Source organism: Zerene cesonia, chromosome 7 (genome assembly GCF_012273895.1).
Source record: "Zerene cesonia ecotype Mississippi chromosome 7, Zerene_cesonia_1.1, whole genome shotgun sequence".
NCBI lineage: Eukaryota > Metazoa > Arthropoda > Insecta > Lepidoptera > Pieridae > Zerene > Zerene cesonia.
The window spans coordinates 3431074-3459002 of NC_052108.1; the positions used below are offsets into that span (position 1 = coordinate 3431074).

Genomic DNA, 27929 nt, shown 5'->3' on the forward strand with positions numbered 1-27929 from the left:
TAGCAAATATTCAATTATACATATTCTCTTTCTTTTTACAAACAGTTAACTTAGTTTAACATATTTCGGTCTATAACACTTCAATTTACAATAATCTGAAATATTACTCAATCCGCTATACAATAAAATATACATATATATTTGTCATATATAACAATTCATATTATCTATTTATTAATTAAAATGACACAGTATTCCCTTTCTGCGATTGGCTAAATATTGAAAAACAGTTAACGAGACAATATTTTTGTGATATTTAGACAATGAACTGCGAGCAACTATCACATATTATTATTAGATGTAATATCAAATTGTCGGGTATCGAACCCATTGGTCATTTTTTTACACCGAGAAAACGAGGATGGCACAATCATTTGTGTCAAAATATCAGCTTGGCTATTGTAACTATAGTAATATTTGAACCATTACTGGCCATTTTTAACATTGGCAACATTTAAAACTTAATTTATTTAATGCGATCTATTGTAACTATACAACACTTATATAACTCAGTCATACAGTATCATTCACTCGAGTTAACAAGAAATGTAGCATATTGAAAATAATGATTTTTAATCAATTTTACAATAAATGTAACTGTTAACGATTATTCGCTATATAACAAAACACTTGTGGAAACAAGCTTTTAATTTTAATTAATTATAAGCAATTTAAATAAATTTATATTCTACTGAAATAACAATAGTAAGAGAATATTACGATATTTAAAAATAATTGCTCAATTTGTCTGGGCTGAAACACGATTTATTTGTACATCAATTTGATTGGCCCTATTCGAAATATTGAATCAAAATTGTAAACATTGGTAGAACGAGTCAGGGAATGAATTAGTAAATCGGTGTAAACATAAGATACTACACACCAGCTGTTATAAATTACAACGACGTAATACACTAGAGGCGCGGAAGAACATCGATTGTGCCAATACTATGATATCTTATTGAAATGTGCTTAGGTTTTATAGTGCATCAATTTTCACGTACCGTGACAGCACCTTTCTATGGAAAAATTAATACTTTTTGAATTTGGATTTTGGGAAATAATACTTTTGTAACGAATTTTGTACTAAACGATTGTCCATCCTGTCGGAAACGGAACTTGCGCTTCCGAGAACAAAATAAATGCTCCTATCTCATATTTTAAGTAATATCTTCGAAGAAACTACTATCCCACAACATTCAGTAAAGCATCCCAGTCTTTTTAAAAGTTTATTTTCATCAAATTGAGATCTTGCTTAGACTTGAATACGACCGGCTCGGCGTGGCGAGACTGGTCTTAAAGTTTGTGAGGTAGGCTTAGTCATGATCTAATGAAAGCGCCTTGTTAGAAAATACCGATTAATAAAATGAGATCTTTCATTACAATTACAAATAATAATATAAGACGATAAAACTAGAATTACATATATTATACAACAAATTATTAACTCTTACAACACCCTTCCTATAAATGGTGTGTTCGTAGTTCTATATAGTCGATACTTTAACATACAAATAACAAGCACGCATCGTGTGCGGTACAATGAAGCATTCCTTCTTAAATCTTACAATTCGTTTCCTTGCTGTTATCTATATGTTGGATTCTGCATAAGGTCAATTCTGATAAATAACATTGGAAGTGTTGAATATATGTGATTACATAAAGAAATGTGTTTTAATCATCATTTGAATGTATGGGTAAACACAAATATTACAATTTAATGAAAATCTTTTTTTTTTATAGACTTGACGCTATTTTTTTATATATCTTAGAAGTAATTAAATAATTTTCATAAAAATGTGAGTCGCATGTTTCTGAAATGTTTAATAATTATTGCCCTAATCACAGAACAGATAGAATATAGAAATGAAATAGTTCCCTATTCGTACTAATTTCGTAATGTACACGTGTCACCGTTATTCACACGCTATGTACTCGCGAATCTCGCAATAAACGCACTACAATATGCGATCACTCACTTAGTACAAGAATGTATAATCTTCAATCTGTTTGAAATTGTATCGTATTTGACAGCATACAGGTTTTCAAATAAGAGCGGCGCTGCTCGCCTCGCACACAAGTCCCTTCTTATCTCTTCTGCATCTGTTCTGTGGCCGTAATTGCGATATTTCAGTTAGACACATGCGATAGAAATCATAATTATTTTGCAATTAATTAGGTTTGAAAAGTCTTCCGCATACTTCGGTCATTGCAAAATCTGGAAGAGCTATATAAAATATATTTGAAATAGTATTGTGCTAGTTTTCAATTAGCGAAGTGTGTGAAAGCTTTTCATTACAATCGTAGATCGTTATGACAACATAACTGTTCAATTAGAAGTTTGCTGGTAAATTCTTACATATACAATATATTTCTTTTTGATATGGCCATGCATATTCGTTATACCAGATAACTATATATGTGCATTCATCACAGACACTAATTTGTTGTTTATTTAAATATATTTTCGTTTCTATTGCCGTTTAAATTAACTATACATTTTTCTTACCAATAACGCGCTTATTATTCTTAACATCTATATTTTGTTTATTCAAGCAATACTTCATACCTACTCTCACCAATAACTACAAAATATCACAGACTGTGTGTTTATTATGTATACATCTTCTCATAGAAAAGTTATGTGTATCACACATGGACGTTAAAAAACCAATAGAGATGGCATCTAATAACCATGACCATTAAATATATATCTTTATACATTATATAGATATTAACAACATTTACTTATATTATAAAGTCGAATTATTTGTCAGAAGTGTTTGTCAGTTCAGAAGAAACTACCGTAACCTACCTATGCGAATGAGAAGGTATAAAAAAATGCCCAGTCGAAGTCTACGAAAACGAATAAACGACAATGCATCGTATGGATATGTCTGCAGTCACAACCATGAGGGAAGTACGAAACGATGACTGCGCGTAAAACAATATTAAAGGGAACCTTCCGAAAAACCCAGCTCTACTCAGTCAACATATAAGCACACATCACTATACCTGTAATCTAACATTCATAATTCATTGTACCTTTGACATTTGTCTGGACACTACCGCAAGCACGATAATCTGCAGACTGGCGATTTGAAATCTCATTAATTATCACAAAGTCTATCCTATATAAAGATCTGGTAGTTTACGATTTGTTTGTGCTTATGAAAATTACGCTTAAAATACAATGTGACGTGCATACGTCATTATTGCGGCGCCTACGTTGCAGCATTACTAGCCAGTTCGTAAACGCGGCCCAGCATTGTTGTAAAATAAAATCATCTATTTTAAAAATAGCGATTTATTAAAACGAACCCAGGACGATCGGAATTCAAGTACTATGGAGCTTTGGTTCCAAAGATTACAGAATACAATGTATCAAGTTTTCCAGATGGAAGTAGGTATTCATCGACGTAAAAAAGTCAAAATATACATTTTGTCACTGTAAAGCCATGTACCGGTTAAAATCGTATATATACAAGACATACGCATGAATCATTATGCCTTTCGTGTTTATTGATATGTCGCATTCTATTTGTACCTACTAAAACTGCAAATTGCGTGATACATTGTTATCAGCAATGAGAGAGATTGACTGACTTAAGATACATAGATATTTACAATATCGTACACGAACTCATATAGAAGCACCCGACTGTAAAAAGCACCTAGTTTCCAAATAGATTATTAAGCGTACGATTGTGGATTGCCGATCGCTATAGAAATAATTACATAATATGTGCGTCGAAGTGACGCATTAAAATCACTGGGGTGATATATCTGCCCACGCGTACGTGGTGATAGTATCGTCACGAGTTTTTCGAGTCTCAATATGAAAGTACACGACGGATCCACATCCATGCGTACTAAATCTGAGTCTCGAAGTGAATGTTTCTGACTAAAGATCTCTTCGCCGCAACTGTAGAGCTTCAACGCTTTTTTAATGGGGGGCCGTCGTCTACAACGTCGGACGCGGACCATCTGCGTTTCCTTGCGTCCTCCTTCACACTGAGGTTTTCTGGATGCGTCTGTGGTGGGGCGGCTGATAGGCCCGTGCTTGGAGGTGTAGGTTTGCGCGCCACCAAGGATACGCACACGTCTCCCACTTGCAATCTCTGCACGCGGAGTCCGTATTTTGCTAGGGTCCGTTCAGGCTTACAGGACGCCCAACCGCGACCATACACGAAGAATGGATGCTCCACCGTTGATTCTAACTCTACCTGCAATTGAAACCGTATAAATCAATTATCTATGGTATAATTATAAGATAAGAGTAATTTTTTAATCGCTGTTTTGTTTGCACTTTACGAAGTGAGAAGTTTCATTCATTGGTGTTCAAGGCTATCTATTTTCGGCGCTCAAGCGTCGAGTGCTGTGGCTTTATTTACGCTTTGTTTCACAAGTTTTAGAATGTTTAATTAACTTATGTTTTTACTGGATCATTCTCATTTCTGAAGTAGTTTTATATACAACGACATTTTTTTATTGTACGCATTGCTTCAGTCGAATATGTATAATGTTGTATTTGGTATAAACAAACATAAGCAAATGCGTTTATATATTTTTGGTCATGGGCTTCAACATGGACACACCAAAAACATTATGGTACATCAAAATAAAACGATGATGATTTTCTGAATAATTAAATTATCATATCATAGTTTAAGAAAATATTTATAAACGAGATATGTTAAGCTTTTTCGAGCAGTGAAATAGTATAGGCTATATAAATCAAACAGTGGTAATATAAGCCACGATGAATTTATTTATTTTTAATTTCGAAGGGTCAGGGGAACCCCCTAGCGCACCATTGACTACGCCCATGATTACATACATACAGCAATATAGGCATTTAACTTACTTGTGAACGATTTCTGTCATATGCAAGCGTGAGAGCGAGTCGGTCGCCTCGTTCGTCCAACCTTAGCAGTGTGCACTGCGTCAGCGAGAGGTCTCCACTCCTCTCCGCGCTCATAACAAAGTCCTCCGTTCTCATCTCCTCCACTCGCCTCAGAGTGCCGTCCTCTAGTCGGATAAGTGCCCCGCGGCAAAAGTACGGTGCGGGCGCGGCTCGCTCTGGTGACATAGGCGGCTCCTGGAAATTACCGTATATATTTAAATATAGGGCCAATCACATAAATAAGTATATTTATTTTGCTTTTAAATTGGAATAACAAGTAGACAAAAAATAAGCTTTTTGGCACGGTAAAGTGCTCAGATCTTCGGGTTATAATGAATAATTCATGTAATAAATCAAGTGTCTGAAGTAATTTCAAAAGTTATTAAACTTTAGCTCCGGTTAGCGTTCCGCGTGCCTAGAAGTATATTTCACCAAATTATAAAGCGTGGAGATACTGTTATGTATTGGTGACATAAATTCTTTTCTTACGATAATATTTTGCATTACATTTTAGGTTATTTTTAATTTTCAGCATATGTTATGCAACTTACTTCTCTGGGAGGTGGTTGAGGAGCTGGCGCCGATACAGGTGGTGAATGCGGCGAATGTGGTGCTGGGGCGGGCGGGACGAAGCCCGACGAATGCCTGTTACGTATTGGATACGCTGGGGGTTGCGGAGCCCTAGCGCGGTACAGGTACGGCGCGTACGACGCCGGGTGCGGCAGGAACGGAGAGTACGCAGTAGGTACGGGAGGGAAGGGAGCCGGCGCTGGAGGGGCTGGCATGGTGTCCCGCGGACGCCGAGGAGGGTAGCGCGGGTAGGGCCGCGGCGGCGGTGCTAGGAACTCCGGCGTCATCGTCGGAGGCGGGTACAGGTGGCTCAGTTGCAGCTGCCCGAGCTGGACCAGCGCCTCGCCGGGGAGGCTCGCTGAGATCATTGGACGCGCTGGAAATAAATAATAAACATTATGTTAATATGTATGTTCTTTTGCGTCCACAAACAATATAAAGAACATTATGCGCGTAACATTGCACCGTTTTCCCCATTCCGAATCAGCAAATTTCCATAACTGGCTATTATAATGTAACCACAAAAACAGCTTTAGCAATGCCAAATTCCTTTTAAAGTATTATAACTTTGGTGAGGATAAGTTCGCAGGTTCGTACCGATGATATCACATCCAATACAAAATGAGAAACATTTAATTTTATGCGAGAAACTTTTACTCGAGAAAATTGTAATGATGTGTTTACATTTTGGATAAAAGGTGGTTTTATGCGACAATAATATCATAATGTCCTTGACGTGGTTTATCATGCATGTTTCATAAATTCTCTTTATAAATATTGCACTTTCATAATGTTTTATAGCCTATAAATCACTAAAGTACCTACAATTGTTGCAACTAAAAGTAGCATAAGTTGAATAACAACGTATCCTTAAATACGAGTATAATATTGAAATGCTATAGATAAGACAATAACTCTTTCATAAAAGTGCTATCGCATCGTTCGCATTATTTATAACCTGCAACACAATACAGCCTTGTCAGTAATGATATGTTGTTCCCACATAGTAAAGCTACATGTGCGTTCCTTTCTTGCGTGACTCGTGTTTGGTGATGAGATAAGAATGTGGAACGGGCGACGTCAACATTATAAATAGATTTTATAAGTTAGTAATTGAATACACAAGATACGTGGCGTAGTTAAACCGAATGTTAATATTATTGTAAACGTAATGTGTAAGGTCTATTTTTATTGCAGGAAAGACATTTTGATTAGTCTTTCCTGTTTTGATTTATTTTCCCAACCCTCGCTGTGGAGGAAACTGCGTGTAATATTATTTAATATAACCTCACGTCTATAAATATCTCGTATACTCGATCTCTACCTATAGCTATACAATTTCGTGGTGAACTAACAATTAGCGTCAAGGGTTAGAGTAGAGATGGAGATGATCGCCAACATTCCAGTTCGTGTTTGAGCAGTAAGCGATAATTTGGAGAACAAAGAGTGTGGTGCACCTGCGTAAACATTATCCATGTTAGCACGCGTCTTTGTGTTAGGGGATGCATATACCTATATATTGCTATGTAATAACACTTTTATTATAAATACGAGCCTCTTATGTGCGTATTACACGAGTATCTAATAGGATTATTCGCAATCGTAAGCCACATTGTAGACGATTAAAAGTAATGAATTTATATCGGTTGTTATAGGTGTTATTGTTGTTAGTTATTAACTTATTACGCTACATGTTTTGTCTTTAACAAGCTTATCTACATTATGAATGCGAACTAAATAAATATATTTGTAATATGAATAGACTTTAGTCGCAGACGATGGTGAAATGAACAATGAAATAAAAATGTATAATTACCACGTTGTTTTACTATTTAGGTATAAATAATCATTGAGTAATCATTTAAATCGTGATTCATGCTTATAAGCAATAGCAGTTATAAACTTTAGCAATTCCATTGAACCTAGAATTTTAGAAATCATTGAAGATGTGGAAATGTTACTTAAACATGTTTCTAGCTATTTGAACCTTTGTTTTCTAGACGTTTCCAGTCACGAAGCTTGTGTGACCTTGTATTAAACCAACAGATTAAGTTTTTAGGTAGTATTTAAGTAGTTTTTTTCGTTTGCCTGTTTGTATGATGTATATGCGTCAATCAAGTAAAAGCAACTGGTCAGATTTTGTCAATTTTTTCATGCTGATAGTCCAATGCTATTTTTAGTGGAGGATATGCTATGTAACCGGGGAAAAAAAGAAACAAAAAGGTTTTATTGGATTGGACATCAAATATTAAATAGAACCTCTATTAATCCTAATAGGTTTTTTGACTTTGTATATATATCGCGTATAAAAGAGTAAAATAATGTTCTGCAGCCTCTTAGTCGAATATCCACGAAGTACAAACATTTTTGTAGCCCACGCGAACGATGCCGCGTGCGGAAAGCTAATTCTTAATAAATCTTCGATAGGTATAACTTTGTTGCTTATCAGAATTTAACACGATATTGCCTTGATTGATTGTATTTCAATATCATCACCAATAATGCTTCTACTTAACTGACATTTGTAGTATAAAAAGCGCCGCCTTTCTGTCAGTCGGACTAACAAATTGAACTAACATTTGAACGAATCAACTCCAAATAAATACGTTACCGAGCTGTTGTTTTGTGCAAAAATGACAAGGAAATAACGTAGAAATTCTTGGTTAATCTGACTCACTGCGAGATGAGGGGCATGACTAAGGCTTCAAAAATGCATTCCAATCTGGTTTCCCCTGGACTAACAACAATAGGTCTATTTTTCTTTGAATATTGTTAAATCGATGCTTATTGGGAAATAATCTTAGATGTAACACTATATAAATTTAAATGCATTTAGCCAGATTTAAAACATCGACGGTAATGAAACTTCTATAAATAAATGCATATTATTACGAACTGTTAATAAAAGGCTATCTTGTATATAGTACTACAAATGTACCTAGCCGCCATGTATACAACGCTAAAACTGATTCTATCGCAACGTCTGTGCAACTACGGCACTAAAATGCCACCGACTTGCGTCGTCCGGTTGTATATATTATTATGTTGTTAAATATAGATTGTTCTAAATTCGTGAGGTTTTGGCGTGGAGTTCAGACCGTCTCTGTGATAGTGGACTGTGTAGGCGTATAATGCCGTGGGTTCGCCGCCCGACGGGTAATTTGTAATGAATGGCCGCTAAAGTTAACGCTTAATACTAACAGCCTTGTTGAAAACTAGTATTATAAATACGAATGTGTCTGTCTGCGTTTGTGTGTGTGCTAGCAATTGAAATATAATGTAATAAGAAATAAATGTTTCATTGATATAATATTAGAGCTCTACAAAATAGACATGTGCTTTTAGTTAGTTCACAATTTCGTTAAAAAAATATCGATTCTATAATGTTGTAAGAGAAGACTTTTATTTTATCTGTAGTAAGATTTTTTAATGCGCTTTTAGTTTTAGTATGTTTGTCTTTAACCGAGTTTTTTAGAATCGAATTTACCCATTTTAAACGGCCACATTTAATTCAAACTTTGTATACTTATCAAGAATCGGTGAATACAATAAATCATTTCATGAGTTTATATTTTTGTCCTGATTACAACATCAGGATTTAAATTATTGCCTTACATATAATCTGTAAAGAGCAAGTGAAACAATTGAGTTGATTTAAGTTTTAACTAAACATATATATTTGAATTTTAAAAACATTTTTATGATATAAACATGTTGAAATATTTCCAAGTAATAGTAATATAGATATATCTGTCTATAGTACAGTGAACTTGTCAATTATTTAGCTTATAGTAAAGGCGAGATAAATGATAAGCCGCGATTCGAAGAGGTAAAGATAATATGACGGATAAAAAACAAATCAACATCACTTATTTGTTTTAGTATTGAAATAATAAGTTTGTTAATTAACCTGTAAAATATTTATTCGTTGATACTTTTCACAATCTGTAAATTTTTCCAGAATTTAGTTATTGTTTTTATTGTTAATAAGTATAAGACGTAAATAATTATATTTTACAAAACAGTTGTTTCCTTATATAGTATGAAAAGCGGTCAATTAAAATCATCCATATATGTCAATATTTAAGATGAATGATATTACTTGAGATATGATTTGTTGCATAAAGTCTGGTTGTAGTAAGCCCAATCCCGAAAATTTAAGACGAATGTTCGCGTGGACGTCTGTGCAAAAGCATTTCAATTTACCTCCCACGCACTCAGTATCAAAACAAACGAACACAGCTATATATATATAGAGCGAAGCTACTTAAGCCAATAAGCGATCTCGATGCTTTTTGCAAGTTAACCCGTAAATAATAACATTGCAAATCTGAGGCGGTGCGGTCGATAGGGCGCCCGTAACCCACTTCCGGCGTCCATGACCTTGCCGTAACCATTCACACCGCGTCTTATCACCCGACCCCTAGTCCCACCCAGCTAGCCCCCAGACACCCCCACCCCCCACAGCCTGCCTCTTCCCCAGGGCTGCGAGTGCGGATAAATATAGCACAATATTACATGTACCATCACCGTAGTAACAATTGAGACTCAACATAGTGAATTATAATATGTTTTGCTGATTGTTTGCAAATGATTTGTATGTGAAAGCGAGACTACTTCAAACATAAAGTTTAGGTTTATGAAATACAAGATATGCAGTGAAAATTTTGTGCAAGACCTATTTCTATTTATTAACTATTTTATGTATTTACCTTTCATACTCAAATGGTGACTGGTGACCCTAAGTACGCAATTTACAAGCCAGCTTACTTCCACTATTGCTACCGATTCGCGTCTTACGATCCCTATACTAGACTCCGATAGCTTTTACTGTGATTGGGTGTTCATCTTACAAAATTGATATCCGAAATGAATGGATAGATTTATAGTTATCTAATAGACAAACCTACTTATAATGTTCTTCTAATAATTTAAGAAAAGATTCTGTTGTTTTAATATCTTTGAACAGTCCGTTCATTATGATCATCTATTAAAAAATAAAGCGTCGTTATACAGCCACGCTGAACATAAGGCATTTATTTTTAGATTTTATTACGAGTACACTATTGTTTAAACACAGAATGCTGAAACAATACTTTCATATCGTACACCATAACTGTAACGTAAACTATCAGTTACATTGCTTCAGACCAATTTAAGCAAATTACTATGAAATTACGTATCGATAGGATCGTGATTCGTGATTGGTGCCATCGTGAGTTTATTTAGTTAAGCTCATTACTGTTACCTTTGTAAACCTTCATTCTTAAACCGGTTTTTAAATATGGCTCGTTATTTATATATAACTGCTTTGAATCGAGGTAAACGTAACATTTAAATAATTAAATTATAGAAGAATGAATACGGTATTTTCAATGTACGTTGGTATTATATCAGATGTAACTAACATTAATGATGAATAAATGGTATCAACGATGTTTGTGTCTGACAAGAAGTAGGTGGTTTGTGGCTTACAAGAGGAAGGTAGACGGCTCACCTACATACCTGTAGTGTATAGAATTGGAGGAATATGGAGGATAGCCAACTAGCAATTGGCACATCGGGAAAATTGGCAATATTCGTAGACGCAAATATTATGAACGCGTCCGTACGTCTGTTTATTAATGAGTGGTTTGACGGCGTGCTTTGTGATGCCGAACATCGCACCTGTTGTCTACAGCTGTCGTAACGCTACTGGCTTTCCTAATAATTACATTACTAGATGTTTATGCAAATGCTGACGGAAGTCCAATAAATAGACGAAATCGTATATTTCTGTAGAAGACGGTTTCGGTATTTGCGCTAGTGATGCTTTATGTAATACAATGTCATCATGTACTAATAGACTCTGTTTTGTTGAAAATAAAATTAGCCAATAATGGAAGGTTGTATGTCTTATTAATTTAATATCTATTCTAGTAATTAAGAAAAATAATCAATTGCAAAATGTTAGACAATTTTATATATTGTTTTTGATGGCCTGCTATTTCTGTGTCAGGAAGACTACAATAAATAATGATTTGACATGAATTCTACGAAAAGCAACAACGATGTTCATACTTAACATCGCTAATGATATATTATTTGCAGAAAGGCAACGAGCAAAAGTAAGCTTTTGTGGTGTTGAATGAACGGACGTCTAGTCACGCGACAGTGATTACGTAACTCCCTGTTTCAACAAAGTTGCTTCGTCGCCTCGTTCACTACAAAAAGAAGGCTGACGTCTTAATTGTCTTGCAATAATACTAATTACAATAACGCAGCATTTATATTACACACTTTCGATAAACTGGCACAGTTCTACGGCAACGCTAAAGTTTCGCAAGATAATTACCCGTGAATAAAACCCTTTACTCGCTAAACTAGTAAATGAGGTTTAAGTGCCTATGCAGAATGTGATAAGTTGAATAAATGGCGATACGGCGATTCGTGAACATTCACGGATACAAAAAGCGTTCGTTGCGAGCAATTTGGAGTCTTAACAACAGTTTTATTGAGTGGATCACGCAATAGAGTGGAGGTAAACAGCCCCGCCTACACTGTACCGCGACACAGACGTTTAGTACGCGGACACTATATTTGCATACTCGTCAATATGCCGAGTCGTGGACTACTGAGCGCTGACCGGCGAGTCACAAGAGCCAGCGCCCACGCAGCCCACACATCCTACTACGTGTGAACGATCAGTGGTAACAGGCGCCATCAAACTGTGAAACCGTTTAAGAAACAGCATCTAACACGACTAATAAACGTGGAAATTGGTATCGTCAAAATAAACATCGTGATGTATTATGTACACAAACATATTTAGGGTGCGGGAAGAAAGTTGTTTGTAACAAATTTCACGGTTGATTTCATGTTTAAATAAACCAGCGATAAATTTGTATCGAATTGCTGTCACATTAACATTAATTAGTGAGTTCATCGACCGACAAGCTATTAGCTAATACTCTTTTAAATCTAGGTAATTGCAATGCTGCTCTTTATAGCATTAGATCGTGATAAATAGATTCATTTTGGTAGTGATCTATGAATGGCCTTATATCAAAAAATTTCATTGCCGAGTAGTGGTGCTGCCGACTGGCGCCTACGCGGCTGGCTCTCACCGTTACTTTACATTCTCATAACTATTTTACAATATAAATATATGAACTGTTCTATAAGCCAATAAAACGTTTTTGCTTATACACCTTCCAGGCACGTTACGTATAAATACAATTACTCGACGCAGTGTTGTCAGTGTTAATAAACTGTTTAATAAAGTTTATTTGTTCTCAGAAAATATCAGTAGGACGTTATTTAGTCACTTTTGTGAAAGATTGTGAGAAAGATTGATGAAATTTATCTGTATCGGGTATTCAATTGATATCAAAATAATACTAAATAAATATAGAACTAATATATGTCTCATTTTTAGTGTTAGATCTCAATTTTTATAAAGAGCTCGATAGACTACAGTAAAAGCATCTTATTTAAAGAGACTTTATTTTACACGGTCACATATATATAGAAACGAATAGATCAGACTGAATTTCAATTCACCTTTCCACCTTTTATATACTAACAGATATGACCCAATTGTCTAAAAATTTCACAGCCTCCATTAGTATGCAGTAGAAGCTTTCAGAATTTAGATCTGCCAACTTTAATTAAAATTTGCTTTTACGACCTAAAACAGTAGGTAATTCAAGAGATTTGAAAGTTGAAAATCATTTTATCAAAAAGTCATGCTAATTAGGAAAAATCTAACAGCGGGTTATTTAATTTAATCAAAATACAAAGTAATTTTAAGGTTAATATTCACACAATAAAATATTATTCAATCAATAATCATATCGAAAATAATCGAATGATTAAATGAAATATGAACGTTTAATGGGTGTAGCTTACATGCACAAACATGTATAACCAAATATACCTGATATTATCTTTTGCCAAAATCCTTAAACAACATTTCGGATAGTGTTAATTAAAATTGAAGTCGACATTCAACGACATGATGAAATAAGATGACCTTAAAATCGAATCTCAAAAACCCTTTACCTCACATGCCAACTAAGTATTTATTGGTTGAAGAATAAATGTGTTTTTACATTTGGTTACAGCATAAAAATAAAAACAGAATTTTCATAAGGACGGAATAAGCCTAATATTTTGAATTTGAATTATCTAAATAGGCATTTCATGACAAATTGGATATACATTCCAGTGTCACCACGTATAATCGTTCATATATATTCTTTATCCATCAAATTTTTAACTAAAAATAAGAGTCATCTTATTGTAAAGACATAAAGTTTGTGAATTTGTGAGTTTGTGACGTTTTTGGGGGTAGAACCCTACCCCAAAAACTGGATCTACTGAACCGATTTTTAACATTATTTACTACAGAATGCCACGAATGTACTCGGAATGTCATTTTTCATATTTTATTCTAATGTCGGATCAACCCCGGCGGAGCCAACGCGAGCGGCTAGTTTTTGTTATAAAAAATTTACATTATTAACAATTTCTCATCGAAATAAAACGAGGGATTATATAATATGGCATTCTCATATAATACTAACGATACATTCATAAATAATTCGATAAAATTCAAAATGGTCGTCGTACTTCTCGTAGATTGGCATAATAAAGTACTTAAGTTGAATCGCCGCAGAATACATATTCAATCAATGAAACGATCAGTTAATTGGCAATCACACACACACTAACCACACTGACGTCAAATTAATTCAATAATTGTTACACTGGTACGAGTTTTACTCATTTTTCGGTACATTGGAGTGGTTAATGAGTTTCGGAGAGATTTTTATTTTACATTTTACGAATTAATACAAAAAATAGTGTTACATTTTAATCGGAAATAGATCAATTCACGATACGCATATTGAAACAACGTTTACGAATATACCTAGCAATATTATATAGCATGTGATCAATCAATTGGTCGCCTACAGAGCGACGTTGGCAAGTGTTCTGATGTGTTGCCAGGATTGTTTTGTTATATTCGTTTATTCATTCCCGATTAAAATACTTGGAATTACGATCAGGCTGCGGCGAGCTCTGGCAGGTCTCACGTAACTGCACGTAACGCAGACATGCGCTATATTTGCGGCGTGGATCTGTATTGAAATGATTACAATTCGCATGTCCTATTTCGTATTTGCAAACACATCAATTCTGACCTCGTGTGAACAGTTATTGTTTGTGGTTATACATTCTAACCGTGAGTGCAACACGCGTATTCTAAGTTTGCCTTTTCGGAATATTAATGTCATATCTGTCTTACCGCGTGACTAAGCCACCTGCAGGATTTACTAACGTTTGTATGCTAAGAAGCCTCCTATAAGCGACATGTTTGATTCAACAAGCGTTGCGTTTAGATATCTAATGGAAACTAATGTAGGTTTTTCTTAACAAATGCACGGGATTTCCAAGTACTTACGTATCGACTAGCGACGGGTTATTTTAATTTAATATGTATTTACTTTTTGTGCGGATAGCTTGTATTTATTAGATTCTTGATCACTTATTCCATAATTAAATAAAACAGATTATACTAATGAAGTAACACATCACGTTTGACTTTGTTTCAATAAAGTCTTCGGTATCTCTATTATGTTATCAATGAGAAAATGATAATAACAAAGACGGTTAAACTACTAATAGCAAAATAAATACAACAGCAATAAATAGTTTAGTTTTACGTATTTGAGATGATACTCGAAGTAAAATAACAAGGAATATTATCTTTTCATGCTACATTATTTACGCTAATCAAAAATATATGCACTTGCTTTCCGCCTAGTTACCGAATATAAACGTATTATATTTCATGTATTATGTATTGTAATATCACGTTGCATGGATAAGATAATTCTGAACAAACAGTTTCTGTTACTGTGTACGTTTGTAAATATCAAGTGACCCTAACGGAATGCCTCCATATTGGATCAAGTGATTATAATGTAATCGAAATAAAAATAAACTACACGTTTTTCCGACTTAACCCACTGTCTGGATGTTATTATATTTATGTGAAATAAATGTCAACATGGACGCTTTATCGATAACGAAGTAATAATACCCACCTACATATATGATTTAGGAGCGTTAAAAATTATTATTCATTTCTTTTTAGAGTATATTAAAAGTCAGTACTTAGGTGTAGGTAAATATGATTACCCAAATTTTGGTATGAGCAATAGTAAATAGCATACACACACTACTGCGCGCTCACAGGCTTTATGCTATTATTGCCAAGCCTTCGTATTCAGCTTACTGACAACTCACTATTAAGAGAGCTAGACTATTTATAATAAAAATCAGAACAGCTAGCTACAGAATTTCGTTTTCGATTTTTGTTATGTACAGTAATTAATATTGAAGCATTAGCGATACACTACGGTCTCCGTTATCTCCACACACAGTAGTCATTCTGGCGACCTCGATATCTTTGAGTACATGAAAACAAAATTTGCTACAAACAGTATTATCGCTAACACAATATTATTCAACTTTGAACTAATATTAATCACTTGTATTTTATTTCACTTGTACTGAAATTTGTTTTTGTATTCAGACGCTGGAGGCGATGTGATATTTATCGTAAAACATTTAGTCGAAAGAAAAGTCAAATCATTTACTTAAAATAATATCAAACATCTAACAATAAAAGCAATGATGAGTTTAATTGTAACACTATTTATTTGTATACTAAATGACGCAGGTACTGCGTATGGCAATAGACAATGCAGTGTACAGAATGCGCACGCGCGTTTCAGGGAAGCGGGGTAGTCGGGCAAATCGCGTGCTGTTGTTGTCACAATGAATTTTTCTTAGAACACCGGAATATTATTGATCAAACGATAGATCTGCGTAGGCATTGTAAATTATTTCACGAATTTCTATAGATGCTTTAAATTTTATTTTAATCAAAATGTTTTACGTTAAATCACATTCTCGGAACGATTCATGACTATGTGATAACGATAAATTTAAAACTAAAAACATGTCGGAACAGACAAGCTGAAGTAGAATACACGTCGTAAGCATCAAATTATATCCAATAAATCGAGTAAAACGTCAAAATATCAATTTGAACAAATGTTTTAATTATCTATTAAAAAGTAATTTATGAGATCACCACTTCATACATGTTTATATTATTTATATACACAGATGGCTTTGAGACTGTATTTCGTATGTATATAAAATCAATTATTGCTGAAAAAGAAGCTATTTGCATTTATATGAATATTAAATTAGGTGAAAATTAATATGCGCCGTTTATCGAGCTCTACATTTCTAAATATATTGAAATAGTCTTTCTACTGTTGCTTATCGCTGTGACCTTGCGGTATCCTACTTACACAATAAGTATATTATTTAAAAAATAATATAAACATGAAATATTATTATCTGATATAATCGAATTTACCATTTACGATAAAATAGTAAAATATAGTACTAAGCATTTGAAAAAGATACGTATCTAATGAAACATCCAAAATAAAGATAATTGTTATCCCTTGACATAACCTGCCATTTGTAAGTCTTATATGTCATATACATGCATTACAACGATTGTTAAAAATCACATGATAATGTCAAATCCAAGATTGTGTCTGACTCACAGGGAACAAGCCATTACCTGTTGTAAATGTATACTTATAAGGGGTCATTTCGACCCTGAAACTTATCACAACGTTATCGTCGGTAAGCCACGGTGAAATTAATAGCCAACATTGAACTTGAACGCTATGCGTGTATGACGTCAAGTACCTACCTACACGTGAAACCGCAAGGCCATAGCCTGCCACATCGCCGTTACAACTCAAACATTTTCAACTAGATTAACGCAGTTTTTTGAACGGCAAGGGAATTCGTTCAGGCTATTTATACGTGAGAGTCGATTGTTTCCATACGTCTTTTCTGAAGTTGGCAGTGTTCAAGTTTTGGGTGGAGTTTCAGAATGTTATATCATATGTTACGCTATAAGCTATAAACTTTACATGACGGTTTAACTATATAAAAATAGTATACATTTATATCTATGTATGTATATTTAAGTTCATTGTATGTAAATATTTTTCTTCCTTGCAATTTTTCACTTAGCAAAATAGTTAATGATTATGGCTGCCGCAGGTAGTCTACTTTGAAATTCAATACATAATATACCGCTTATCATATTCAACATGTTTCTACATGTTATAAAAGACTATGCGATGCCTCATCAGTATTCTATACGAGAAATAGATTAAAGAATACTAAACACATGAACGACTTACTGTTTTATTTAGATATAAAATATGCCATTCATTGTTATTATTTTGTAACGCAAGTAAAGATTATTTTTAAATTAAGAATATTCCCAATTCTAAGCTCCGAATCTATGTTTATCTTTTGTACATTAACGCTTCTATTTTCAACGTTTAATACTAATAAACAAAAATCAATTTACGAAAACGTTATTGTAACTGGATTTGTTTATTTTAGTTTATATCTTTATTATAATATCTTATAAATAGACACGTTAATCATATGTTTAAATGAATATATTGATTGATACTTTCGTCAACAGTATCAATTTTATGGCAACAGTCTGTTGTAATAAAATTGATACTGATGAAATCAATGAAATATCTATTTTGATACACATACATTTTTTGTGTTGAGATTTTATATCATGATCATTATAATAAAACTCAACTAGGTATGATGTACTATAAAATATATCTGAAGCAATTCCTCCTACTAGATAATTTAATAAAGTTATCTATACACTTATTATTTATTTACAATCTTTTGTGTATGTTGTATATGCTATTTGATAATCTTTTATTAATACTAATACGTTTATATATTCTGTTTTTGTAGTGTTTGTAGTTGAATAAACCGATGCCAATTATTAATCTAAGCTTACGAAACCTCTGACCTTGCTAGAATTTTGCGGGCTGACATTTCTCTTTTACCATCTTGGGACAACAATTTAATTAGAGTTCCTAAAAATATAAATGATAACATATCAAACGTATTTAAATATCTACTGAATAAATGTACAATGAATGGTGGCTATCCGATGAAAGCATTACGTTTGTGACTATCTTGAGATAATATCCATGTTGATAAGCCTTCGTATATGTTCATTATATAAGTAGGTACTATAACATTACTATCAGGAAAGCGAATTATAAAAATTAATAAAGATTAGATATATATGTATATTAAGATTAATTCACGATTCCCACTCGCAATTCGCAAGTATGTTGAAAACATAACATCTCAAAAATATTCTAAAATGTTCATTGAGTCATTCGATAGCTATTTTCGTGGGTATCATCATATAAGAGTTTTATCCGAGCTGATACCAAGTAAAGTTATATAAACAGTGTGTGAAAGAGATATTGAACTTTGATCATATTGATTATATATCAAATTGTTGTTTTCTTTGAAAAACCAGAGGTGTGTGCCATGTAACGTATCAGTATGAACCGATATCACTGCGTAAAATCCGTAATAAATATCAATGACATGTTTCCCGATTGCCAACACAAGATGCATTGTATAAACTCTTTGATGAATTTGCGTATCACATTATTGCATAAGGCATATATTTCGCAAACACTCGCCAATGCAGCGAAAGCTGTGACGTAACTGGTGCCGGCGCAGGCCAACTCATTGATAGACCTGTGAATGTAACCGGTTACTCAATACAAATCATACGAATATACTTTTTAAATAGAAAAACGTGAAATCCTATCACGACGTTGGTACCACGTCATATGTTAAGTCACTTAAGGCAAGACTAGGGAATTGTTTGGTTTCGAGGTACTTTCTTTGCTGCTTACACTTGGTCGTTTGTTTTAACACGCAAACACGTTCTGAGACTAATCATCACCACATTCAATAGGTTTGCATAAACTTTGTAGAGTATAATATGTGAGCAATTATAAATGTAAAAAGAATAGAGTACAAAATGAATACATATCAGGTACGTATTTGCAGATTTTGATTTTTAATCGCTCTTAAAATATACAGTATGATGCACAATTAATGTTGCTAGGCTGAGGTAACCTTATTTGTTTATTTCCCACTAACCCATAGCAAAGGTAACACATACAAACAAACTGTTAAAGGGCTGTATTGGTAAACAGCACCTCACAGCATATTGTTTACAACACAACAATGTCTGCTATGAATTTAAATGCAAATTATTTTGTAACGCACTATTGTTTATTTCGCGGAATCGACTGATAAGGTATAGTATAGTCAATTTTATATGGAGTGAGAGGAAAGAGAAGCGAAATAAATGATTTGCGAAAATGGGAGCTCGAATGTTGTATTGAATTTTGAAATGTCATTATTATTTAAAATATTCAATGAATATATTTATACAATAAATTATATGAGCATATCTTTATCTAATATTTTGTTCTTATTTGTTATCTGAGGAGACCTGTAATCATTTACCTCCCCCTTCCCAGTCCATTATATTAACATCAACAATCCATTCCTTATCCTTTACCCCTTAACCTTCATTCAATGAAAAATGCTCGGTCTAGAATCGGTAGACAATAATTGAAATTTCATGAAAGCCAGATATTCTAACAAAACGCATTAAGCGATAACTTTAGTAATTGTATTGTTATGCATTAAAGTGGAACTGTTGTAGAAACGATAACACCAGTATTTAATATACAAGAAATACGAAACAGTACGGTCATACAACCTTAATGTTGACATATTATAGGAATATAATACCGTTCTTCAGCCGTGAGAAAATTAATCTTTTCAATGCGGAGTTCACGATAACCGTAACATAATCCATATTTTTTATCTTATTAACGAACCGCCAGGCATTGTTTCAATTCAAACTGCCTTTAAATGAAGGCTTTTTTAAATAAACATAAAGAAAGAGCGGACGATATTAATATTTTCTTCTTGTATACAATGTTCAAAATGATGAATTTAGTAGATCTTGTCCTCAACTTTATGAAGTAGTACGTATTTGAACAGTTTAGTCATATTGAGGCTAAGTATGCTGGATGCATATACACCAAGTTCTAGTATATATATAAATACATATATAGGTATTACTATATATTACGTACTATAATCTTATTATACAATATTTAGGACTCAATATACATCAGACTCCACAAACCTCACTTCGTGCAAACCATTGGAAAGAAAAAGACAGCTAACTTATTAAAAAATAAATCCTTTTTCATTGACGTTGTGAGAATACTAGCTTAATTAAAGTAAAAAAATGTAAATATACAATTTAGACAATTCATTTTCTTTTTCGAAAACTAATAGGTAATTTTTGTTTACTGGATTTAAAAACACAATATTAGTTAGGTATAAAGGGTAACAGATAGCAGATTATATCGCAACGTAGGCGGTGGCTCGGTTGATAAACGTACATACTCAAATGGCCTACGCACACATTGAAAATATTATGTGTAGTGTAATGCAAGATAAGTCTTTGTTTTCTTTGCAACCCGCTCTTATCTGACATCTGGCCGTTTATTCTATAACGTATCCCTTTACAAAAGATGATGACCCTGTTAATTAGTTATGGTCTAAGGTACATTTCAATGTAATTTACTTCCAACTTGAGTCTCGAGTTTGTCCACATTATGAAACTGCGACATATTTTATATTTTTTGAGTTTGCAAGGATTACATACCCTTTTATGGATAAAAGCTCGTTTTTGCATTCTGACACGTTCATCACAATTCAGAGCGTAACCTGGAATTGGTACTACTTCTTTATTTGTATTTTGTTAATATGATAGTTCCATATGCTTGTACATATAATTTTTATAATTATATAGATAAGAGTATTGTTTTTGTAATTATATTATCGTTTCGAACGATCGCTATGAGTATATTTTCTTTAAAAATACCGTTTCATATTTGAATTGATAAACTTAGCAAACAATTAAACAAGCATTATCTACACGTGCGTAAGAAATTCCTTATTTTTTAAGATTATATTTAATTTTTCAAGATTAATTAAACTATTTATCTACTTTATTGCAATTAAGGTTTAATTAAAAAAAGTACGTACATCTTATAAATTATGCATGAATGACAACGAGTTTAAAAAACAGGCGTTATATCAATATGTACTTTTATTTAAAATAACAAATTAGTCTCCTTTCTTAATATTCAAGTCTAGGTGTGGAAGTTACGATGATATGCAACACTTTTACTCCTTAATTCTATGAATATTACCATACTTATAAATATTATCATAAGTCAAATTTTATTCCATTGTGATTCTGTTTGCGGTTTAATCTAAATAAGTTATAAACATTAGAACCTCGTTGATTTCATTGTTGAAGAATATTTCTCCATTATATTAGATATAACAATTATAAAGTAAATACAATTCTAATGACTTATTCAATGACTTTCCACGGGGAAAAATGTGTCTTAGTATCATGTGAGATCCATACCCGTAATATGTCAAGGGTACAAGTAATTAATTACATAATTAAATTATTATTCTGTAATATTCTCCAACGAAGGTCGTGTGAGTTGGACTGGAAATAATTACATAACACACATGCTTACGTCACGCTAGACTGTCTAATTTAGAGCTAAAAATATATTAGGCATTTATAACCTGTAATCCCGCTTGTAATTTTGCGATTTAATGGTAAAATATCGTGTTATTAGACGAATTACTACGAATTTAATTCTTTAAACATAACACCAATGAAGTATGACCTCAATTTGTTGTGGGGTATACTGTCAAATTTCTATCAAATAAAAAAAAGTACTTGACAATGTTTCGATGATATATTAGGTTTTTATTTATCGATATACGAATTTATTTAAACTGTATGAGACTGTCATCTGGGGTTTCACGCAAACACAAGGTACTGGACGGATTTTGATTAAACCTTTTTTTGTTTAATTTGTTATAGTCCTTAGTAACATATGTATAGTCTACAAGTATTCTGAACATTTTAATTTATCCGGGTACAGCTAACACAGCCAGAGCTGTTCGCCCGGCTTTCATCCGATATTTTGAAATGGGTCCAGTAATTTTTATATGACAACATGACAAACATACCTGCATCAAAGAAAAAAATGTTTATAATATCAGTTCAAATTTATTTTACCCTTATATGTAACAACTAAGCAGCCGACATAATGAGTAGAAATAATAGTAAATTACAAGATAAGATAATGTTAATGAACTTTGAAAATATCTGACGTAGGTAACCATTTACAAATGCTTTGAAAACCGCGTGGAATTATACTTTATGAAGTGAATTTGAGATATTTACGTTTACTGTCCTAATTAGTTCTGATATACAAAGGATTGATAAGTCACAATAAATGTCAATAAATGTGTAAACAGGGAATCTCGTGTAAGACAGGTTAAAAGTTTATCGTCTGTACATAAGTGCCGGCAGAGTGCTCTGTACTTTTCCTTGTTCTAATTTTAACATAATGGCAATTGTACTATAATCGTATACTGCTGATTGTATTCTTATTACGTTACGAAATTAGTTGAAATTATTTAAAGACACACGAAGGTGTGTATCTACAAATAATTTCTAAAATATTTTTTTGTATTGTTAAAATTTGTATTTCATTGTTTATTTTATTCTTGGACATTTGGAACATTGGACTTTGGACATTGTGATGTCTTCGAATCTCCGACAATTTTGTAAAATTATACTCTTTGTATGCGCCGACTTGGAAAAGAATAGAGCATATAAATATAATTTTTCATGTTTTAAGTTAAGCCATAAAAAAGCATCACTTTTGAGCTTTAAATCGTATCCATTTGTAATGAACTTAACTAATTTGAATTCCCCAGCTACAATTCGCATACAGCCCGTATGAATGCTAATAATTTAATTGTTTTTGTCAATGGAAGGTCAAGCAAGCACCTCATAAAAGTTTCCTTTGTAGATAATGCCAAAAGGACATTCCGAAGGTTGTAGCAATAAGTGGCGAAGAGTAAACAAATGTTTATCGAATATTGTTGATGCGGATTAGAATTGTCGAAAATAATCTCGTTATTAATTGTAAATATTATGACGTCAACTCAAATACCTATAAACATAAAATGTACATCGTGCATGTGTATATAAAAAGAGTAAAAAAATGGGGTATTCGGGTTAAATTGCCAAGCGGGGAGATGGGTACGAGGAAGGTAGAATAGAATGTAGAGCGGCGGGCGGAGTGTTGTCGACGCGCTCAGAAACAACCTAAATAAAACAGGCCAGCAGGGAGTAGCCGTCTCGATGAACAGTGAACACGGAACGCACACACGGCCACTACACACGTTCGCCGGCTCACACACTCTCTCGCCACACTCACACACCGCTCTCCAGACGAAAATAAATCCACTAGTATTGCCATGCAAATAGGAAGGCGCACGGGCATAATAACGCCAGCTGTCATAAACGAGGAGATCCTTACGTTTCGTGGTACTGTCGTAAGACGGTCACGGGCGCAGCATCTCAGGCCGCGGCTCACGGCGATGTCAAATCTCATCCGAAGGCGCCGACCGCCACTCTGAACTGGTTTTGTGGGCGCGTTTGGATTCCGATGGAAAAGTACACGAGCGTGACGTCCACTAACATTCGGCACTCGCGGTATCGCGTCTCACTGCGGTCACCCAGCAGGAAAATCAAACGGAGATTAGCATGAACGTTACAAAAATAAACACGAAAGAGGTGCGACGTCGGCGCGGGTCGCAGCGCGACTGGCGGCGGCACTACGAGGAGCTCCGTGCGTAGTGAGTGGCCGTGAGCCGTGAGGCGCGGGGACGAGGAAACCCGGCGCTCGTACGGCGTGCCTCGCTCAGCCCACGCGAGAGGGAGGGCGCGGGGGGGCCGCGGATTAATTACGTAGTAAGTATGCCCCCCGGGGCCGCACCAACCCGCGCATAGAACCTGCGCCCGGCCAATACATGAATAAATACTAAATGCAACGAACGCTCGTCGTGCCAGACTGAAACCGGACACTTATCGAAGCTAAATGAATTCCTGCGTGAACGTTGCCACCGAATCTTGGCCCAGCGTCGGCCTACGAGGCGCCGCACCTCAACAGCTCATGATGCAACATTGTAATACGTTTAATTTTATGAAAGTGATTGACTGGAAATAACTGCTGATACTTTAATTTTTAAATCTGATATATTTGTAAAAGAATGGATTGACAGCTCTACATTAAGCTTGTGTCGGTTTGAGAACGAGAGCAAGATGAATTTGTTCAAAAGAAACATAATATATTGTACAGTGATGTGATATTTGCCATTACAATTTGCGCTAATTATACGTTTTTACGTAGGAGAATGTTAGATATACCTACAGCCTCGTCCTACGTGAAAATACTAATATTTATTTTCTGTAGTAATCTATAATACAATATTATTAGTATTGTGGAAGTTGTTATTCGTATATGAGTCCATCTAATACACAAGACCCATATAACATAAATTTAACAAGACATTCTCTACGCCCAAATGTTTTGTTAAAAACAATTTCACTTCATATTAAACGTTAGATAATCAACAATTAACTAAATGACTCAGTCACGAATTCCGTAAAGCATGAAATCCCTCATTGTCTTTTGTAAAAAGCTTACAAAGGCCAGAGGAATAATTTTCGCAACACTACAGTAGCAACCGTATACTCGAGTGTAATCCACGTCTGCTATTGTTCGACAAACGGTATCTAAGATAAGCCGTAAAAAGGAACGAGGCGGTCCTTAAGGACAAATAGACGTTATTACATCCATTGTGGGACTTCGTTTTATCTAGATTAACCATTAAGAGTTTTTAGAATGTCCTTATATACATTAAGTATATGCTTTTGCACTTAACTGTTCTTAATTTAGAAATTGTTCATTTGTTAATAATTTTAAATAAAAAATCTGTTTTAAAAAAGTGTAAAGGATATATGTGTTGTAGCAGTGGCATTTTGATTAAATTTCATTTCCAGAATAGCTTCCATATGAAAATGTAAACCAAAAAAATGTACACTCCTCTGTTTGTGTTCAAGTTTGATTTAATACATAAATCTATAGTATACATAACTAGCTACGCCCCGCGTTAGTCTGTATCCCGTAGGAATATCGAGATAAAAAGTTGGATATGTGTAATTCCAGTTGTCCAGCTATCTACGTACCGAATTTCATTGCAATCGATTCGGTAGTTTTTGCGTGAAAGAGTAACAAACATACACATCCACATGCATTTATCCTCACAAACTTTCGCATTTATAATATTAGTAGGATAGGATAGGACGTGTCAAACGTTTTGACCAGTGTTGTTCAATATATATTCTTGCATAAATAACGCAAATGATGATGATTTATAATGTACACGAAATCAATTTTGATATAAGGTATGTTTTAAGAGTAAAGTTTGATAAATTAATTAATTATATTTTCTTAATTCTTTAACTAAATCTTAATTACTCTTTACATTGGTTATTTTGTAAAATTTCCTAAAGAAGTTTTATCTGGAGTGTGAACTGTTTAACGTTTTAAGGTTTTTGCCAGAAATCACTTAACAGGTTATTATTGCAATTCTATAAGCAGAGTAATCGTTGAATGTGATGAAATTGTTTCTCGTACATTGGATACTCATTTAAAAAAGGTCTAAAACTAAATTCTAACGCGTTGAACTCTACTTAAGGGGCATCGATCGATTTGATACGCACACCTTAAGCGATACCTACTTAAACATGTTTTACTTAGCTCCTTCATGCGGCAGGCATATAAATATCAATGTTTACTTAACGAATCTTTGATAAATTCGCATATCTTCATAGTATGGTTAATATTTCATGTCGAGAACAGCTGTTGAACAATTAAGAAAGACTATTAAGATAGTTGTAAAAGGATTATTTAGGATGTCCATTCGTTATCTTGATAGCTTTATATTGTAATCTCATTATTTACTGCTTGAAATAACACATTTTGTGTTTTTTAATGGACAGCTTGTAGACTAACTTGTATAAGTTATTTTAATTTGTAGGTACAACTTGTAAGTGAAATATTTATAAAACGATATGTTTCAATATCTTAGTTATGATATTTATAATGATATATGAGAATGTATATATAAATATTTTTAATAAAAAAGTTACATAATAATATACATATACACAATATACAGCATATTCAATATGCTAACACAAACATATTTAATACATTGAAAGTTTTTGTTATTTAACTAGCGGTTCTTTCCAGCTTCAATTGTGGTGCGTTTTATTCACCATAAAAACGTTCCTTGTGCCTTAAAAATAACGTTAAAAAATTGCGGAATTGGTCGAGCCGTTCTCGACTGTTCAGCTTAGCAACACATCTGGCTATTAATTTTTGGCCATTTGAATGCATGGGATTTTTTATTAATAACCAATATTGTGTTGCCTATGAATTTGATATGTTTTATTTTACACATTACTGTACAACGTACATTAAGCAAAACAACACGAAACGCATATAGACTTTTAAACCTATGCACGGTTCACGCAATTCACCAAAAAGGCAAAGAAGGAAAAAATTGTGTTCAGTAAACATATTAGACCTTTTAGTTCTTTTTCCTGATACCATTGCCTTCTATACTTCTGCGTCTTCCAATTTAGCTAAGCACCCATCACATACTGGTATATCCTTTCATACACATAATGCCACTGACATTTAAGCATCACCACATACCATCCTGTTTTTGACATCCACGTTCTTATTTAAAACACGTTTACATATGTTACATCAAAATAGCAAAAAATGAAATGTATAAATACATAATAATATCTATTTTGCTAATCCTAAGTGGAGTAGTGTTCTTGTATTTAGAAAAATCTAAATGATTATTAATGTAAGCTATTTCGTTATTTACTAGTAATATTTCTATACATCTCTTAATATTCTGTGTTTCTAATACTAGCTCAAACTGAAACATTTATTCATTCAACTAGACATTTATCGAAGTACTAGCTGCACCCGGCAAACGCTGTTCTGCCTTACTCTTATCATTTAGGGGTATGAAAAATAGATGTTGGCCGATTCTCATAGATACCGGATAAGCACAAAAAATTTAATCAAAATCGGCCAAGCCGTTTCGGAGGAGTATGGCAACGAAAACTGTGACACGAGAATTTTATATATTAGATTTTTGAACCGTCAAAATACATAGTTTACCATTTACCATATTGTTTATAGCGTTTTCTGCAAATATAAGAATAGCTAGCAAGATACAAAGTCTCACTACAAAGATACAAATCAAATACTAACTCTTAAAATAATATTTTTTTATAAAAATCTTTGTTTAATAAAAATGTTGCCAAAGAACTGTCCTTGGATCTTCCATATATGTATTCTCTATAAACTAATATGCATAAGATCTAGAATGCATTTTAGTATAAGTTTTATATTTATCTTATACCTTTAAACGAGCAATTATT

General features: G+C 33.7%; 1 protein-coding gene across 1 annotated transcript; it reads right to left on the reverse strand.

Moving 5' to 3' along the window:
• On the reverse strand, positions 1-24782 carry LOC119840667 (ataxin-1-like). The gene is made up of 4 exons (XM_038367364.1): positions 23935-24782; positions 5458-5852; positions 4868-5101; positions 1-4226 (listed from the first exon to the last, which is right to left on the reverse strand). The coding sequence occupies exons 2-4, from the start codon at positions 5842-5844 to the stop codon at positions 3936-3938; spliced, it is 912 nt and encodes a 303-aa protein (XP_038223292.1). The 5' UTR covers positions 5845-5852; positions 23935-24782; the 3' UTR covers positions 1-3935.
• Positions 24783-27929: the final 3147 nt, after the last annotated feature.

Bases quoted from the DNA above. Each gene is read 5' to 3' on its own strand.
- LOC119840667 (XM_038367364.1), bottom strand. From the start codon at position 5,844: ATGATCTCAGCGAGCCTCCCCGGCGAGGCGCTGGTCCAGCTCGGGCAG. The intron at 5,102-5,457 runs GTAAGTTGCATA...GGTAATTTCCAG, and splicing joins CTCAACCACCTCCCAGAGAA to GAGCCGCCTATGTCACCAGA. The intron at 4,227-4,867 runs GTAAGTTAAATG...TTTCAATTGCAG, and splicing joins ATGACAGAAATCGTTCACAA to GTAGAGTTAGAATCAACGGT.